Raw genomic sequence first — 18,542 nt, forward strand, 5'->3', positions numbered from 1 at the left:
ATATGGTAAATGGAATGGAAGTAAATAATTTTCACATGCTGCAGTGGTTAAAGTGTATCTGAAAACAGTAAACAAGGCCATTCTTTCCTAGACACAGATTTAAATATAACATCTGATGGTAAACAGAGTGAGGAAATAGTATTTCTGTGTTAAAGTGGATCCGAGGTGAACTTTTACACATTGAATAATTGTGTTCCTTTCCTATTGTTAATAGGGCATTCCTCAAGCCAAATACGTTTTTGTTTTAATACTCTAATTCCCTATAAACTAAAAAAGCCACGCCCACAGGGTTTCAGAGAGCCTTGGCAGTAGCAAAGGCTCATGGAAGCTCAGTCTGGGCAGGAGGAGGGGGATGTGTTACTAGCCATTGATTTCAGAGGCAGAGGGTAGGAGGGAGGAGGAGAGGGGATTAGGCTGATGGCTCAAGATACAGATAAGCCTGCCTCTATGTAATGCTTACAGACAACATGGCGGCTGTCATTGTATCACAGGCATAAATAATCATATTCTATTAAAACTGTTTGCAGCTAGATTTGCTGTGTAAACCATCTAAACTTTAGATAAGATATATAGACGAGTTACTTGTTATAGTTCGTTTTTCATCTTGGATCCGCTTTAAGGAGGAGAGAAAATGTGGTCATGTGATCCGAACCTTAAGAGTTAAAAGCAAGTCCCATGGGTTCAATTTCTACTACTGTTAAAGGGAACTGAGAGTGATATGGATGTTTCCTGTTAAACAATACCAGTTGCCTGGCAGTCCAGCTGATCTCTGTGACTGCAATAGTGGCTGAATCAAACCCTGAAACAAGCATGCAGCTAATCCAGTCTGACTTCAGTCAGAGCACCTGATCTGCATGCTTGTTCAGGGGCTGTGGCTAAAAGTATTAGAGACACAGGATCAGCAGGCGATTCAGGCAACTGGTATTATTTTAAAAGGAAAAATCCATATCCTTCTCAGTTTAGGTTCCCTTTAAGCACAGTATAACAATGCTGTTCCTACCAGAAATAAAACACACTTAAGGGCACATTCATAAAAAAAAACCTAACATTTATTACTGTACAGTTTGAAAACAATAATCCGTCATACTTAAAATATCATATTTTTTTGAACGATTTGATATAATAAATGCCCAGATTATGATTTAAATAGTGCTGGAGGTAAACTGTATAAAAGAACTGTGAACTGTTGATTGATTGCACTGTGCGTAGATACTAATGAATACACCACTGCATTACCCTACAAGGCCATTAAAGGACACATTTCCCATTCCTCATAGACAATGCATGCATCCATCAGGTAGAAAATAATGAATCACAACCGGAGAACTAAAACTAGCTTGACTCTTATGAATAGCACCACAACTAGCCTCCTGTGACATCAATGAACAGCTATTTCCAATTCAGATTAATTTGAACTGCTGTAGAATTGATTCAGCTCTCTCAGAAAACTGTAAGCTACATATACTGAAGTCTGTGATACAGGAAGTGTCTAGTGCAGGTAATTATGATGAGGTACTTTCAGACTGAATATTTGACATCAGATAATGAAAAAGCATCCACAAAGACTGAAACATGCTCCGACACTGAGTGTCTACACAGGACAGAGAAAATATTTGTACTGGGAGACAGGCTTTAAATTGCACCAAAATTGCAGGCCATTGCAGATCAACGATAAACCTTTGAGACTCCAAAGGTTTTTAATAATGGCAGTATTTGTATAGCGCCTTTCTCCTGTCGGACTCAAGGCGCTTGCGAGGCAGCCACTAAGCGTACTCAGTAGGCAGTAACAGTGTTAAGGAGACTTGCCCAAGAAACTCCTTACTGAAATAGGTGCTGGCTTACTGAGCCGAGATTCGAACCCAGGTCTCCTGTGTCAGAGGCAGAGCCCTTAACCATTACATTATCCAGCCACTGCTGGACTCCAAAGGTTTTTAAGTATTTTATAAACTATACAACATTGTTATTAAAATATTAGAGGACCATATGGCAATTACCCATCCCAATTTTTTACTGTGCAACATAAAATATAAATAATTTAACATTAACATTCTGTTTCTGTGGATGCATTATCTTTCTTTGCTCTTGAGTCATCTGCAGCACTACCGCAGGCCACTACAATATTCATGACACTGCTTGCATGTCCTGGCCTTTCTAACTTATCCATTATGGACCGAGATTTTCTTGAATGGCAGTGTAAACTCTTTGATCTAGGAGAGGCAGAGCCACCAGTCTTGTCTGTTCCTACAGACAATAGGTTTTTTGTCTCTGTCCTTTCTGTGAAAGGCGAACAAGGAAAGGAGGCACTGTTTCCTATTTCTCCAATATCGCTTTCGTCTTCTGTATCTGTTAGCAGTGGCTTGAGCTCAGCCTGGATCTCAGCTTCTGATACAATGTTGGGAAGCTCAGGAGATTGTTTTCGAGACAGGTTTTCATGGTAGCTCCAGTGGGCATCCCAGTTTTCCACCTCAGGAGGACACATCTGATCCATAATTGTGCTGTATTCTGTAGTCCAGTTGTTAACACCTCCAACTAACTTTCCACCTTGGGTAAACACGTAACTGCTAGATTTGGTCATTGTTGTCTGACAAGTGTTAAATGACTGACAAGGGAAATATCTTATAGCTTTTGACTTCTCTAAAGGATAGGATATGGTGGCTTCCAATTTAGTTTTTTCTACTGTCAAATGAGAGTTTGAAAAATCAGCACCAGTGACTTCTCCTATTGACTGGCCATTCATGATGACATCGGATTCCTTTTGTCCATCAGGGTTTTCAGTGTTCAAATGCTTTTCACTTTCAGGAGTCCAAATATCCATGCTAGAAAGAGGTCTAATTGTTTGGGAAACAATTCCTAAAGTGACTTTATTAAAGTCTTTTGTACCTACAGCATTTGCGCTTGAAGCATAGCGAAGACTTGCTTGCCGTGGCACTAGCTGCATCTGTTTATCATCTTCACCTCTGTCTGTTTTCATCCCAAAAGAATAAGCTTTTCTACGGATTCCAGGAGCTGGTGACATTGAACCTGTGCTCTCATCACATGGTACTTCGTCAGGTTCTACATGGTACGTATATAAGCTGTTTCCATCAGAGCTGTTGACACTGCCTTGTCGTAAGAGATACGCAGCATCGACGTCTGATGACGCACGTGAACGTACATGGATCAGTTCAGATTTATCAATTCCAGCAAGCTTCTCAAGCGCATTAACCATTCTTCCTGAAAGTTCTTCCAGTTGAGAAAGCCGAAGGTCCACAGTCTGCAGAGAGGCCTTCATGAAGTGCTCACGCTCATTGACTTCTTCTAATCGCATGGACATATTTTCAACCCTACAATAATAAATTGAAAATTCAGATAGTGACAGCTTAGGCAATATGTACTAAACCTGCTTATGCTGCATAAGGTAGTGTTTGTTGTTCTAAAATAGAAGTACCTTTCAGAAGTAACACGAATACGTTCATCATTAGAAGACTGCTGCTCATCTTCCTTCTCTTGGAAGTATTCTTCCACACATTGCTCTTCAAACTCATACAGCTTCTTCAGCTCTTCATCATTCAGAAACAGTTCTAAAGGATTACAGAATGCATTCAGTTAGTTTAATGAAGAGTTTGAACTGTATTAACCATTGGAAGGAGCAAGAAAAGGTAGGTTAAAGGGAACCTAAAGCGAGTAAAATTATTTAAAATAAACACATGACGTAGCTGTAAATGAATATTACATACTAACCTCACAGCCAGTTCCTCTCAGAAGCTCACTATTTTTTTCTTACAGTGATGCCTTCCAGTTCTGACAATATTTTGTCAGAATTGAAATATATCAGTTGCTATCAGTTATATTTCAGCACCTGTCAGTTACAACGGAATCTGCAAGGTAATGTCCATGTTTCCCTATGACTCAAGTGGGTGATAGTACAGTTAACGGGTGTGCTGACTAGGAAGCTGTTATGGGGTAATGGCCATTTTTAAAAATGGAGGATAAAGAATTCCTTTAAACACAGTGCACAAATGGGACACAGGAGAGGAGGAAGAGATTGAGGAGTAGACTACATAGGAGGTAAGTATGACCTGTGTATGGCTACTTTGACTTTTTATGTTCAGTTCAGGTTCTCTTTAATACATACCATATATTGGCTAATTGAGTATATTACAAAAGTAAGCTTATGAAAAAGCTTAAAGCTAATTGTAATCAAATGTAAAAATCAGAGCTAGTGCTGTGAGTAGAGCACTGGCCTGGCTGTCTTAACTACTTATAAAGTCCTTTCACTATAGTGTGGTGGGTGCAGCCTGCTCCCATCCACTCCCCTCCTAAACAGAGGTAGCTTATGTTTCCTGTGAAATGCAGCATGTGTCCTCCAGTAACCTACCAATCAGAAGTTCTGCAGCTCTCCTGAAGTCCAGGGACCCCTCCTACAGCTACAGTTGTTGTTCTCTATAGCGTACACTTTTAGGACTTCGCTTGGAAAGCGAAAAAAAAACAAAAAACTCTGGCACCTGAAAATGTTAAAATACAGTATAACCATATTGACATAAAAGCACTTACCAGATTGCCCCAGTGCAATGTACTTTAGTCAATAGCTGTGCACCACTGATTACTCTGGAATATACAAGTGATGCCTCAGTCAGGCACCTTGTAAGTTCCACTGATCCCAGAATAATCAATGTATTCTCTTGTAGCAGTAGCATGCAGTATTGTTTTGTATGAGCTGGCTTAAAGAGAACCCGAGGTGGGTTTGAAGAATGTAATCTGCATGCAGAGGCTGGATCTGCCTATACAGCCCAGCTTCTGTTGCTATCCCAAACCCCCCTAAGGTCCCCCTGCACTCTGCAATCCCTCATAAATCACAGCCACGCTGCTGACAAACATCTTGTCAGAGCTGGCTGTGTTTATCTCTATAGTGTCAGTCTGCTGCTCTCCCCGCCTGCTGCAGAACTCCGATCAACGCCTGCATCCCTTCCCTCCCTGCTGATTGGAGGGAAGGGATGGGGGCAGGGACCGGAGCTATGCAGGAGGCGAGGGAGCAGCCGAGACTGACACTACAGATGTAAACACAGCCTCACAGCACGGCTGTGATTTCTGGGGGATTGCAGAGTGCAGGGGGACCTTAGGGGGGTTTGGGATAGCAACAGAGGCTGGGCTGTATAGACAGATCCAGCCTCTGTATGCAGATAACATTTTTTAAACACACCTCGGGTTCTCTTTAAGGCACATGTATTGGGTACATGAGCAAAGGGAGAAATTTAAAAAGCATTTTGCTCATGTTATTCAGAGCTCTGCTCTCACCAGCTAGTCAGAAAAGGTGAAAAGGAAGAAGCTGCTCCATGTATGTATATGTCATGTCCTGCCCACCTCCCAAACCATGTGATTCATGAGCGAATGGAGGAGAAGCAGTTCCACTCCATGGCAACACTATGGACACTGAGGGGAACGGAGGACACTGCAGGGTTGTAAAGATACAATGTGATTTATATGCCTTGCCCCCATAGCTCCCAACTGTCCCTCTTTTGGAGGGACAGTCCCTCTTTGGGAACACTGTCCCTCTATCCCTCTTTCCTCCTCATTTGTAGCTCTTTCAAGACTTTGTCCCTCTTTCTTTGTAAATATATATATTTATCTACTAAAAATGTGTTTGATTGACTCTAAACTTTATTCACATCCTTTAAATTGATATATCACTAATTTTAAAATGTTAATATGAAGGAAAATGAACCAAGATAGAAAGGAACCGTGTGGTTTGAATGATAAAAAAAACATATTTTTCTCATGAAATGTTTATGGTATGCGTGACTAGGGATGTGACAGGGTCGTAATCAGGGGTGTGGCAGGGGTGTGGCTTAAGTGTCCCTCTTTCTCATCTCAAAAAGTTGGGAGGTATGCTTGCCCCTTATCTAGGTTATTCATTTATCTAGAGTCATTTGACCATGTTGTCTGTTTGTTAACCAGGAAGTGTTTAATAAAGCTTAGAGAGCAGATAACAAAAGAGAACAGTGTGTGTTCATGAGAGAAACCACAGCATGGTGTCAGTGTGCAGTTTATCCTCCATTAGAGATCCGTTGTAACTCACAACTTAGATGAGAAAGCAGCATCAGGCCAGGTATCCCATCTCTTAAATCAAAATGGCATCAAGGATACTAGAATCAGAATCAGAATCATTTTATTTCGCCAAGCATGACTGGGTCAAGCCCGGAATTTGGTTTGGCACAATGGAGCAGTACATAGAAAGAAATGCAGGGAAGAAACATTAGAATGACAGTAATACCTCATACTCAAATATAGATATACACAAATCTACAGTCAACATTAGATATACAGGATCTTCTCAAAAAATTAGCATATTGTGATAAAGTTCATTATTTTCTGTAATGTACTGATAAACATTAGACTTTCATATATTTTAGATTCAAATACACACAACTGAAGTAGTTCAAGCCTTTTATTGTTTTAATATTGATGATTTTGGCATACAGCTCATGAAAACCCAAAATTCCTATCTCAAAAAATTAGCATATTTAATCCGACCAATAAAAGAAAAGTGTTTTTAAAACGAAAAAAGTCAACCTTCAAATAATTATGTTCAGTTATGCACTCAGTACTTGGTCGGGAATCCTTTTGTAGTAATGACTGCTTCAATGCGGCGTGGCATGGAGGCAATCGGCCTGTGGCACTGCTCAGGTGTTATGGAGGCCCAGGATGCTTCGATAGCGGCCTTAAGCTCATCCAGAGTGTTGGGTCTTGCGTCTCTCAACTTTCTCTTCACAATATCCCACAGATTCTCTATGGGGTTCAGGTCAGGAGAGTTGGCAGGCCAATTGAGCACAGTAATACCATGGTCAGTAAACCATTTACCAGTGATTTTGGTACTGTGAGCAGGTGCCAGATTGTGCTGAAAAAATGAAATCTTCATCTCCATAAAGCTTTTCAGCACAATTATTTGAAGGTTGACTTTTTTTGTTTTAAAAACACTTTTCTTTTATTGGTCGGATGAAATATGCTAATTTTTGGTTTTCATGAGCTGTATGCCAAAATCATCAATATTAAAACAAAAAAAGGCTTGAACTATTTCAGTTGTGTGTATTTGAATCTAAAATATATAAAAGTCTAATGTTTATCAGTACATTACAGAAAATAATGAACTTATCACAATATGCAAATTTTTTGAGAAGATCCTGTACATATAGCTCAGTATTCATCTTACGAAAACACACACTACTAAAATCTACCACTCCTATGCAGGTGGTAGGGCCTTGATAGAGGGTGGTAGAATATTAAGGGAGTTCAGAAGGCTAACGGCCATCGGGAAGAACGAGTTCTTGTGTCTGGTGGTCTTGGTGGGGATGGCTCGAAGCTTCCGACCCAGTGGAAGTGGGGTGAAAAAACAGTGGCCTGGGTGAGAGAGGTCGCTTGCAATCCTCAGTGCCCTGGCTCGCAGTCTTGTGTTATACAGGTGGTCAAGTGGAGGCAGAGGTCTCTCAATCACCCTCTCCGCATACTAGGAGGGCTATTTGGGGGTGGTGTGTAGCTGCCTCACAATAACACTGTCAGGCTCCCTGCACACTGCAAATCCAATTTGCGATTCCGATTTGCAATTCCGATTTTCCCTGAATGCTATAAACAGAAAAAAGCAGAAAAAACGCAGCATGCAGTAATGATTGAAAATCGGAAATCGCATGTAAAAAGACGATTCAAAATCTGAATTGCATGCAGTGTGCAGGGAGCCTCATAGTGGGGGCAGTTGGAGTTGCTGCCTGGCATTAGGCAGGGTACTGGGGAAAGGTGGATGACTATATGATTCTATGGGGCCTATTTCTTGTCTTTTTGTTAGCACTTTGCAATCTCTGTCTTGGACACTGGAGGACTTTATCCTGGATGAGTATACACTATGCTTCCCCTTGACAGGTTCTGCATTATGTCCTAGCGTTCTACTTCAAACTACTAATTGTAGTGGTTAATCTGGTAACTACTTCAATGTATGTATAGTTATATTTTTAATAATATGCAAAAAATATAGAGAAGACAGGGAAAAAGTGCAAACCTACTTAGGCCTCTGTCCCGCTCATCATTGTCCCCTTCTTGTCCCTTTCTACAACGACAGCAGAGACGTTTCAAGATGATGTACATGTGGCTGAAGATGATCATAGGAGGTGGCAAGACAGGCCGATCATTGAAAGTCATGATGAGCTGGTAACGCTGGAACTTCCATACTTGGTTTGAAATAGACTTTACTTCGAAAAAGGTGTTGCTATGAAGAAGAATACATTTGAAATTGTTAATAAAATAAAAACAAACACACAGAAAATTAAAGAACAACTGAAGCGAGAGGGATACGGAGGCTGCCATATTTATTTCCTTTTCGGCAATACCAATTGCCTGCCTGCAGTGGCATAGCAATAGGGGTTGCAGAGGTTGCTACTGTATCGGGGCCCTCCCTTAACTGCAGTATTATCTCTTTATTGGTCCTGTGCTTGTTATAATCACTTCTATAAATGCTTTGAATGATAATAATCATTAACAAGCTGCTCCCCATGCCCCTCTTGCCCCTCTGTGCCCCACCCACTGTGGTTGTCCTTGGCAGGTTTTGGTGAGCCATATCAATTGTTATGTAAAGAGTGCTGGGGGGGGGGGGGGGGGCATGTAAAACTCACACCAGGGCCCCTACCTCCTAAGCTACACCACTGGTTGCCTTCCTGTCCTGCTGATCCTCTGTCTCTAAAGGTAGCCATACACTGGTCGATTTGCCATCAGATTCGACCAACAGATAGATCCCTCTCTGATCGAATCTGATCAGAGAGGGATCGTATGGCTGCATTTACTGCATACAGATTGTGAACCGATTTCAGCCTGAAACCGATTCACCATCTGCTGAGCTCCCGCTGTCGCCTGCCGTTCCCCCCCCCCCCCCCCCGCATACATTACCTGAAGCCTGGTCCCGGGCATCTTCTCCGCATCGGCTCCCGGCTGGCATCTTCTCCCATCACCTTCCGCATCACGACATCCGGCATCTGCATATTACTTTCTGTCACTCCAGTGACAGCGGAAGTTCAAATAGAGCGCCCTCTATTTGTACTTCCGCTGTCACTGCAGTGACACAGGAAGTTATACATGGATGCAGCCGGATGCCTGCCGTGATGCGGAGAAGATGCCGGGAGCCAGCTTCAGGTAGTGTATATCTGCGACATTCTTACGCCGCTAGCGACGCGCTCCCTACCCGCGGGCGATCAACGGTAATTTCCCAGACAGAGCGATCGACGGGATCGATCTATTTCGGGACAAAATAGATCGAAATTTAGCGTTTAGCATGAACGATGTGACAGCAGATTCGATCCCAGTGATCGAATCTGCTGTCGATCGGCGGGTAATCGGCTAGTGTATGGCCGGCTTAATACTTGTTGCCCTAGACCAGGGGTCGGGAACCTATGGCTCGCGAGCCATATATGGCTCTTTTCATCCCCGCATATGGCTCTCTGGCTCGCTAAAAGACGTGTGACAGAGCGGCCAGAGAGACTGTGTTTACTTTTAAAATTAGTGCGCCGCCTCCTCCTCCAGGCCCGGCCTTCATATTTACATGTCCGCCTCCTTCATCGGCACCGCCTCCCCTCACATTGCCCGTGCTGAGCGCTGCCTCCTCCAGCCACCGCAGCCAGCGTACTGTGGCTCCGCCCCCATGGTTATGCGGCGTGCAGGGACTGGAGGCCTGAGTGAGTTTTGCGGCCAGTGATTACATCAGCTGAGCCCGCACTGTGGAACTCCGCTGTGAAGCTGACTGGAAGCTGCCTGGCCTGGTGAGTGTGCACTATTAGCATTATAAAGCCTGCCCCCCAGCGCCTCACCTGTTTCCCCCCACCCAGCCACCAAGCAATATCACCTGCCTACCCAGCACCTCACCTGCTTCCCCCCCGCACCCACCAAGCAATATCAGCTGCTTATCGAGCACCTCACCTGTTTACCCCCACCCTCCCACCCACCAAGCAATATTACCTACCCATCCAGCACCTCACCTGTTTCCCCTCACCCTGCCACCAAGCAAAATATCACCTGCCTGAGCAGCACCTCACCTGCCTCCCCCCCCCCAACCAAGCAATATGACCTACCCACCCATCACCTCACCCGATTCCCCCCCACCCACCCACCAAGCAATATCACCTACCCACCCAGCACCTCACCTGTCTATCCCCACCCACCAAGCAATATCACCTACCCACCCAGCACCTCACCTGTTCCCCCACCAAGCAATATCACCTACCCACCCAGCACCCCACCTGTTTCCTCCACCACCCACCAAGCAATATCACCTACCCACCCAGCACCTTACCTGTTTCCCCCACCCACCAAGCAATATCACCTGCCCACCCAGCACCTCACCATCCTCCCCCCCCCCCAGTGGCCCCACCAAGCAATATCACCTGCCCACCCAGCACCTCACCATCCTCCCCCCCCCCACCAAGCAATATCACCTGCCCACCCAGCACCTCACCATCCTCCCCCCCCCCAACAAGCAATATCACCTGCTCACCCAGCTTCTTGACCTACCTCTTGTGAGAATCCGCTCAGCTGCCTGCGCAGGCAGGCAGCCTTTTGACCATTGTTTAGGTTTGCATGCTGCAGGACTCTGGAACAGAGACCTGTCTTTCCATTGCAAGTTCTGGTCTGTTCTCTTGCTGGGGAATTTGCATACATTCGTTATGCAAATCCCCTACCTGCCTTCTTTGATGACTGGCACTATAAGAGCTTTATGTTTCCCAGAAGGCTTTGCTGGTCATTTCCCTTCCACGGTCTGTTCCTGATGGACACTGCTGGAGTGTCAGCCATTGCTATCTAGTATAGTTAATTCCTGGGGGTTGCTTTAGGCTCCCCTTCTAGCCCAGTCAGGTTGTATTATCTGTATTGCCTGTTCTGTCTTGTCTTGCCTGTTGCCATTGTCCTGTCCCAACGGTGGTCGACAGGAAATGGTTCTGATCTCTGTTCTTGGAGTATAGCTGGTGCAGCGGTTGCTACCAGCTATCTCTTCTGTTCTGTCTTCTGGGATCGCGCTAGCTACTTTTTGCTAGCGCTGGGGATCCTTCTGTTCTGTCTTCTGGGATCGCGCTAGCTACTTTTCGCTAGCGCTGGGGATCCTTCTGTTCTGTCTTCTGGGATCGTGCTAGCTACTTTTCGCTAGCGCTGGGGATCCTTCTGTTCTGCTACTCTGTACCTGGATCGCGCTAGCCACTTTTCGTTAGTGCTGTGGATCCTATCTCTCGCTTGTCCCTGTTTTCGTGTGTCTGTCTTGTCTGCTACGCTTGCTGGAGGCTCGGTGAGGTAACCGTTAAGCAAGCGCTCGCGTCCTCTGTTTCATGTTTGTCTGTCGATGGTTAGTTAGGCGTGCTTGTCTCTATTGTGCTTATCACGTGGAGACCGCGCATAACCGCGTGCACTGTTGCGAATGAGTGCGGTGTTCGCGGTTAGCTAGCGTTTGTTATTTTCCGTATCTTCTCATTGTATTATTTGCTGTGCCTTTGCTACCCTCGTATTCTATTCTGATCTGCCTCGTGTCACGTCTGGCGATCGCACCTCTCGCGATCGCGTTCCTATTTCATATCTGCTGTTGTGTGTGCGTGGTCGCGGGGTGGCACTGGCGACTGGATTGGCGCACATACAACCTGTCCCTTTCCTCGTTCTCATTCGCAATCACCTCTCTTGCGATTGCGTTCTGCGCTTCATACAATTCCTGTCTGGCATTTGTGGAGGTACAGAGGATTGGTTCCTCTGCACTCCTCAGCGCCATCTGCCGACAGGAATTTCCCTCTACAGGTGCGTAGCACCTTTTGCTGGGTGCCTGCAAATATACGCTTGTGGAGGATTTCCGCCGTGTCAGCGCACGCGTTGTGCGCTGATCACGGAAATAGTTCCACAAACGTTACATCTCTCCACACCCTGACCTGCCGCTCCCATTATTTTCTGGTGAATGCTGCCCACTTTACGATTATTTTCTGGTGAATGCTGCCCACTTTACGATTATTTTCTGGTGAAATGCTGCCCACTTTACGATTAATTTCTGGTGAAATGCTGCCCACTTTACAATTATTTTATGGCGAAATGCTGCCCACTTTACGATTATTTTATGGTGAAATGCTGCCCACTTTACGATTATTTTATGGTGAAATGCTGCCCACTTTACGATTATTTTATGGTGAAATGCTGCCCATTTTACGATTAATTTCTGGTGAAATGCTGCCCACTTTACGATTATTTTATGGTGAAATGCTGCCCACTTTACGATTAATTTCTGGTAAAATGCTGCCCACTTTACGATTAATTTCTGGTGAAACATTGCTGCATTAGGATTATTTTATGGTGAAACGCTGCCCCATTACAATTCTTTCAACCGTTAGCAACAGCATAACAACGTTATTAAAAAGAATTCAGACACTTATTGTACTTTAAAGTGTTGGTTTTGCATAAAATGCACACATTTGCTTGTATTTAGTTATTGTATGGCTCGAACGGAATTACATTTTAAAAGATGTCGTGTTTATGACTCTCTCAGCCAAAAAGGTTCCCTACCCCTGCCCTAGACCCTGAACAAGCATATGCAGATCAGGTGTTTTTTACATTATTGGCAGATCTGACATGATTAGCTACATGCTTGTTTCTGGTGTTATTCAGACACTCCTGCAGCCAAATAAACTAGGCTGCCAGGCAACCGGTGTTGTTTAAAAGGAAACAAATATGGCAGCCTCCATAGTTTTCTCACTACAGTTGTCCTTTAAGTTTTCTACAAAGTTTTACTTCAGATTCACTTTAGATACTTACCTTACCAGGGGAAAAACTGGATGGTCCAGAAGCTCCCCCCATTGTCCTTGTCCCCACTGATCCAGCGCTGTGACCCTTTAAACAACCTGACAAAAGCTTACGGGATTTACTTTTGCTGCTGTGCCCCCTTCGTGTGTGAGCACAGCCACACTGCGCCTCTGTCAGTCCTGTCTGCACCTGTGCAGTAGCACAAAGTTGCTTGTCTACATCTTTGCCCTCTGTGCATGAGCGGTTTCATGCTACTGCACAGGCGCAGACAGGACTCATGCATTGTGACCATGCTTGTACATAGAGTGGAGTGCAGCTGCTTAGAAGAAGGAGGTTCCTGGTGAGCAGCAGAGGGGTCCAGGAGAACATGGGAAGCCTCCGGATCATCCGCATCTATTTGTTAATTTATTGTTTCTCACAAGTTTGCTTTAAAGTCCCGCTTTTGCAGGAAAGAAAAACACAATCCATTCAGGTTTGTACTTTTTACTGCATAGATTAAAAGAAAATATTATTTCTGTGTTTTATCTACATGCAGAGTGTTTCCACAGCATTTCTTACAAAAAATAGACATATGTGGACATTAGAATTTTCTGTAAAGTCATTGGATTAGTTTGGATGATGAATGCTCTGTGCATTCCTCAGGCAGCAAGGTGGGAGCTTCTACATAGTCTGTACTCCAGAGTACTGCTGCCATGGTTACAAGGAAGGGCAGTACAATTCTTAGTCGGTTGCATAATGAAATGGAAACATCATTTAAGATTCCATTACAAACAAAAAACAAAACCAAGAAACAATAATAAAAAAAAAGTATAATAAAAGTGGAATTTCCGTTTTAATAGTTGTCTTTAGGGGATGGTGTTAAAACCCTGAGTTTCACCTGCATGTTAGTTATTCATTTTATTTTGAACAATAATGCAAAAAATCTTATTGCATGGCCTTTTTTTTTAGGTAGAGACGTGTAAACTTTTGTTAACAGCAGATGGCAGCAGGCTTTCACACAATTACTGCATTTCTACTACCTTCTGAAATGGCTTCATTAGAAGTATTAAGGCTTATCCAGGCTGTACCATGTTTTCTTAATAAGATTACATTACCATCTGCTTTCTCTTAAACAGTAACTGTCAGTTTTCTGTGCACTGCCAAGTAAAGCTATAGCCACACGAACGTTTTTGTGCAGCCAGGAAAAGCAGGAATAAAGACTAAAAGACTCTTCATTTGATGAAAGTTTCATCTTACATTGCTCAGTTTTTGTTCAGACAGGTTCCTGTGCTTTTAACCCCTTCCTGCCACAGCGCCATAAATGAATGCACCACTATCGCAAAAAAATAAATAAATAAATTCACAATGTTAATTTGTTCCAGAGTAAAATGCGCTGTAAATTAAATGTTTCCTACATCGCTGTCACTTACAGTAAGCAGTAAAAATCTGACAGATTTAGAAGGTTTTGGACTTGTCCATCTACTCATGGGGGTTCTCAGGGTTTGTTTTCTTTATTCTTAAAACCACTAACTTAATGGTAGTTGTGGGTAGGTAGGGTGATCTGAGAGCAACCTGGAGTGAAAACAAAAAACACAGAGACACCGGGATCCTCAATAGTGTAGTATGTCAAACAATTGAAGCAAATGGTGGAGAAGAATGGGTACTCACATAGGGAGGTTGCAGGCAGGCAACCAACCACTGTAGACAAGTGGAGGTGCACAAACCCAACTCCACTCAGTCCAGTCCAACTACAATGTGGTCGCTCTCTTGTTACAAAATAGCTCTAGATGGTTGTAGGGGGTAGAACCAAAAAGACTACCCCTCTCGAAGGAGGATGTATGACACAAAGGGGGATAAGAGGCGCCCAGATGATGATAAAACTGCACTTGGCATGTTAAAATTCTTTGTCATTATCTGACTTTGCCGTCATTGAAGTAAACCACCTCACCCCTTCTATTTTAACTGTTTTTAACACAGTTTTATCATCATCTGGGCGCCTCTTATCCCCCTTTGTGTCAATGGTAGTTGCTCAGTCCAACTGCTAAAATAGTGTGTAAATATGAGGGGGCTGGCCTGCATGTTTGTATAGAGCCTTTCCATACAACGCTTTTCTAAAGCAAAAAGGAAATACTGAAAATCCCCCATGAGGTGTTGGACTGGTCAAAAACCTGTCAGATCTGTCAGATTTTACTGCTTGCTGTAAGCGACAGCAACATTGGAGAAAAATGATTGACAGTACAATTTCCTCTGGGAGAAATGTACTTTTTATAAATAGGTATTTAAAATTTTACATAGGTGGTGCTAGCCACATTACAGAGCAGCCGCCATGCTGAACCGCAACACACCACTGTGAACTTGGCCTAAACCTTTCTGCAAGATGTACCCCCATACTGCAGAAGTGTTAATCTACTGACCACTCTGTGTGTGCCTATGTATTGTAGAGCAGGGCCTGACTTCAGAGGCTACATGTCAGCTTGCAGTTTCATTATGATTGAGGAATAGTGATTATGATCATGTCTAGGAGAACACATGGAGAAGCATGTGATTTGTTTGATCAGCTGATAGATTTGCAAGGCTCTGATTTGCTGTGATCACATTCCGCTTTAGCACATGATCATGACTAGCAAACTGGAGATTTCCAAATCTGTCACCTGACCAAACTGATCACATCCTTCTTCATGACTTCTCCTAGATATGACCATCACTATTAAGGACCATATGCTGCTAATTTCTTCTTTTGTGTACTACAGTTGTGTCATGTCTAAAAAGCTTCACCAAAAATTTGTAGATTAAAGAGAACCCGAGGTGGGGATATGGGGGGCATATGTGACACAGAGCCATGTTCTCTTCCTAATGACATGGCTCTGTGTACCCCAACCGCCGCTCTCTGCCCCCCCCTACAGCCACGCCATAGCCCCCCGAGTTTAGTGACATGATTTGTCGCTAACTTGGAGGTAAACAGAGGGGAGAGGAATTCCCTGTTTAAAACATCTGCCAGGGGCATTCCTACAGGGTTTCCCCTGGCCGCGCCTCCTGCAGCTCCCCCGGCTCGCTGCATGCTATGAGAGACAACACAGTTTCTCAACGCAGCGCCGTGACCCAGGGGTCACGCAAGTGAAAGTGGGCTATTGCAGCCCATGGGAGCGTGGGAAACGGCGGTTTTTGTGGCTACCTGATCCGCTCAGCCCTGTGGATCAGGTAGCCTACTTTTTTTTTTTTGAGCCCACCTCGGGCTCTCTTTAAAGCATGGAATTGTTAACGAGCTTAGAATCACTGCAATTCCAATCCATGCATTATTTAAATACTTATTTTTCTACCAAAACGTTTATTTCCAACTTCACAAAAAACTAGATTCATTTTTTTTGTTTCTTGTAGGTAACATTTTCTTAGATGTGTCCTTGATATCCAATATCATATATTAAATATGGTGATGATAGCTTTTTTGTGGGGCTTTGCAATTTACTTAAAGGGAAACAGAAGTGAGTGGTAAATGGAGGTTTATTTCCTGTTAAAAAATACCAGTTGCCTGCCAGTCAGAGGCGTATCTACAGACGTGCAGGCGTGGCTAATGCCCTGGGCGCCGCCTCCTTCCAGCTACTAGGGGGGCGCAGTTCCCTCTTCCTCCTCCCTGTGCTGTGAATGCTCGATTCTGCCCTCCACTCACGCTGTGTAAATAAAGAGGGGACAGAGCACATTACAGCTTCCCTCCCCCTTCCCTTCATCTGTATCAGTGACGGTATTAGCTCAGGTCCTGCAGCCATCACCCTGCCTGAGCACGGAAGATCAGTGATGGCTGTTTATGGCTTCTCATGCTGCAGCTCCGTATTGCCTGCTCGATCTCCCTCCCTCCTCAGCTGCTGGGGACAGTAACATATCAGCAGTCATTTCCCCACCACATGGATAACACAGAAAGTCCGTGACATGCAGATCGACATCTCTCCCCCTCCACAGCTGCTCTACAATCACCTGGCTGGTCTTCCTGCTTCTCTGAACAGACCCAGCTGGATGATTACAGAGTGGCTGCAGGAAGGGGGAGAGATGCAGATCTGCTGGTCACTGACTGAACTTCTGTGCTACACGTGGTGGGGCAATGAGTGCTGAAACACTGTGAGTACCCACCCCACACTAGCCAGATTCTGCCATGCATCCATCCACCCCAGCCATATTCTGCCATCCATCCACCCCAGCCAGATTCTGCCATCCATCCACCCCAGCCAGATTATGCCATCCATCCACCCCAGCCAGATTCTGCCATCCATCCATTCACCCCAGCCAGATGCTGCCAGCAAGCAGCCAGATGCTGCCACTCACCCCAGCCAGATGCTGCCTGCAAGCAGCCAGATGCTGCCACTCACCCCAGCCAGATGCTGCCTGCAAGCAGCCAGATGCTGCCACCCACCCCAGCCAGATGCTGCCACCCGCCACAGCCAGATGCTGCCACCCACCCCAGCAAGCAGCCAGATGCTGCCACCCACCCCAGCCAGATGCTGCCTGCAAGCAGCCAGATGCTGCCACCCACCCCAGCCAGATGCTGCCTGCAAGCAGCCAGATGCTGCCACCCACCCCAGCCCAGCAAGCAGCCAGATGCTGCCCCCCACCACCTCAGCATGCAGCCAGTCTATTTAATTTTGAGGCACATGGCTACTTAAATCTAAAATATAGGGGACCATGGCTATTCAATTTATGTTACAGGGACACTTTAAACTAGTAATTGGGGGGTGGGGGGCGCGCAAATTTAGTGTTTGCCATAGGCGCCATATTACTCAGATATGCCCCTGCTGCCAGTCCTGCTGATCTCTTTGGCCTTAGCGGCCACAAGCATGCAAGTAATCTAGTCAGACTTCCAGGTCTATGGCTAAAAGTATTAGAGGCAGAGAATCAGCAGGACAGTCAGGCATCTGCAATGTTTAAAAGGAAATAACTATGTCAGCCTCCATATGCCTCTCACTTCAGGTTTCCTTCAAGGTGGAAACCAACCTAAGGGTGTCAATGCAAAAAAAAGTAACATTTTGGGTATTATGTCTGTGCAAAACCTGCAGTCACCTTGTGCAAAAACAAACTCCCAGGTGACCATTATCAGAAATGCAGTAAAATACGATCAGTTCTGTTGCACAAAATGTATGAATTTCCACAAACATTGGTGTATCAGTCACTCCAGCGACGCCTGCCATTGCAGGGGGGCCCAGAGGCTTTGGGGGCCACTCCTCCTTCCTTTCCCCAACTGCAAGTGCAGTCAATAAGCAAAAACCCCTCGCTGTTCGCTCAAAAAAAAGTCCCCTGCCACCTCCTCCCACCATGCAGAGTAGCGAATAGCTGTCATTTTTTTCTGCTACCAGATGCTGCTTCACAGCAGAATACTCCCTGCTGCCATTCGCCAACTCCCGATCACATGACTCTCATGGGGTTCGGCGACCAAGAGGGCCCCATGCTATCATTTTTGCCCCTGAAAACAAGTTAAGTTAAAAGCATTTACATTGTGGCCCCTGCACAAAAGATCCAAATGCACATACACACCTTCAGTAAAATCTGCACTGTTTAAAGAGACACCGAAGCGGAAAAAAAATATATTATGATTTGTATGTGTAGCACAGCTAAGAAATAAAACATTAAGACCAGATACATCAGTCTAATTGTTTCCAGTACAGGAAGGGTTAAGAAACTCCAGTTGTTATCTCTATGTAAAAAAGCCATTAAGCTCTACGACTTTCAAAGTCGTGGAGAGGGCTGTTTTCTGACTTTTATTATCTCAACTGATAGTGAACTATTTACTTTTTCTCTGGCAGATGAGAGGTCAT

At 44.6% G+C, this 18,542-nt stretch overlaps 1 protein-coding gene across 5 annotated transcripts in view; it reads right to left on the bottom strand.

The window, feature by feature from the left end:
• Positions 1-1,048: 1,048 nt before the first annotated feature.
• The window catches only part of TRPM1 (transient receptor potential cation channel subfamily M member 1), a 299,961-nt gene continuing 282,467 nt past the window's right edge, over positions 1,049-18,542 (bottom strand). For all 5 annotated transcript variants that reach the window (XM_068275588.1, XM_068275587.1, XM_068275586.1 and 2 more), the window contains 3 exons: positions 8,028-8,230; positions 3,428-3,560; positions 1,049-3,323 (listed from right to left, as the gene is read on the bottom strand). In XM_068275588.1, coding sequence (XP_068131689.1) covers positions 2,042-3,323; positions 3,428-3,560; positions 8,028-8,230 — 1,618 coding nt within the window. In that variant the 3' untranslated portion in view covers positions 1,049-2,041. The remainder of the gene's footprint in view (positions 3,324-3,427; positions 3,561-8,027; positions 8,231-18,542) is intronic.

This window comes from Hyperolius riggenbachi, chromosome 3 (genome assembly GCF_040937935.1).
Source record: "Hyperolius riggenbachi isolate aHypRig1 chromosome 3, aHypRig1.pri, whole genome shotgun sequence".
Lineage (NCBI taxonomy): Eukaryota > Metazoa > Chordata > Amphibia > Anura > Hyperoliidae > Hyperolius > Hyperolius riggenbachi.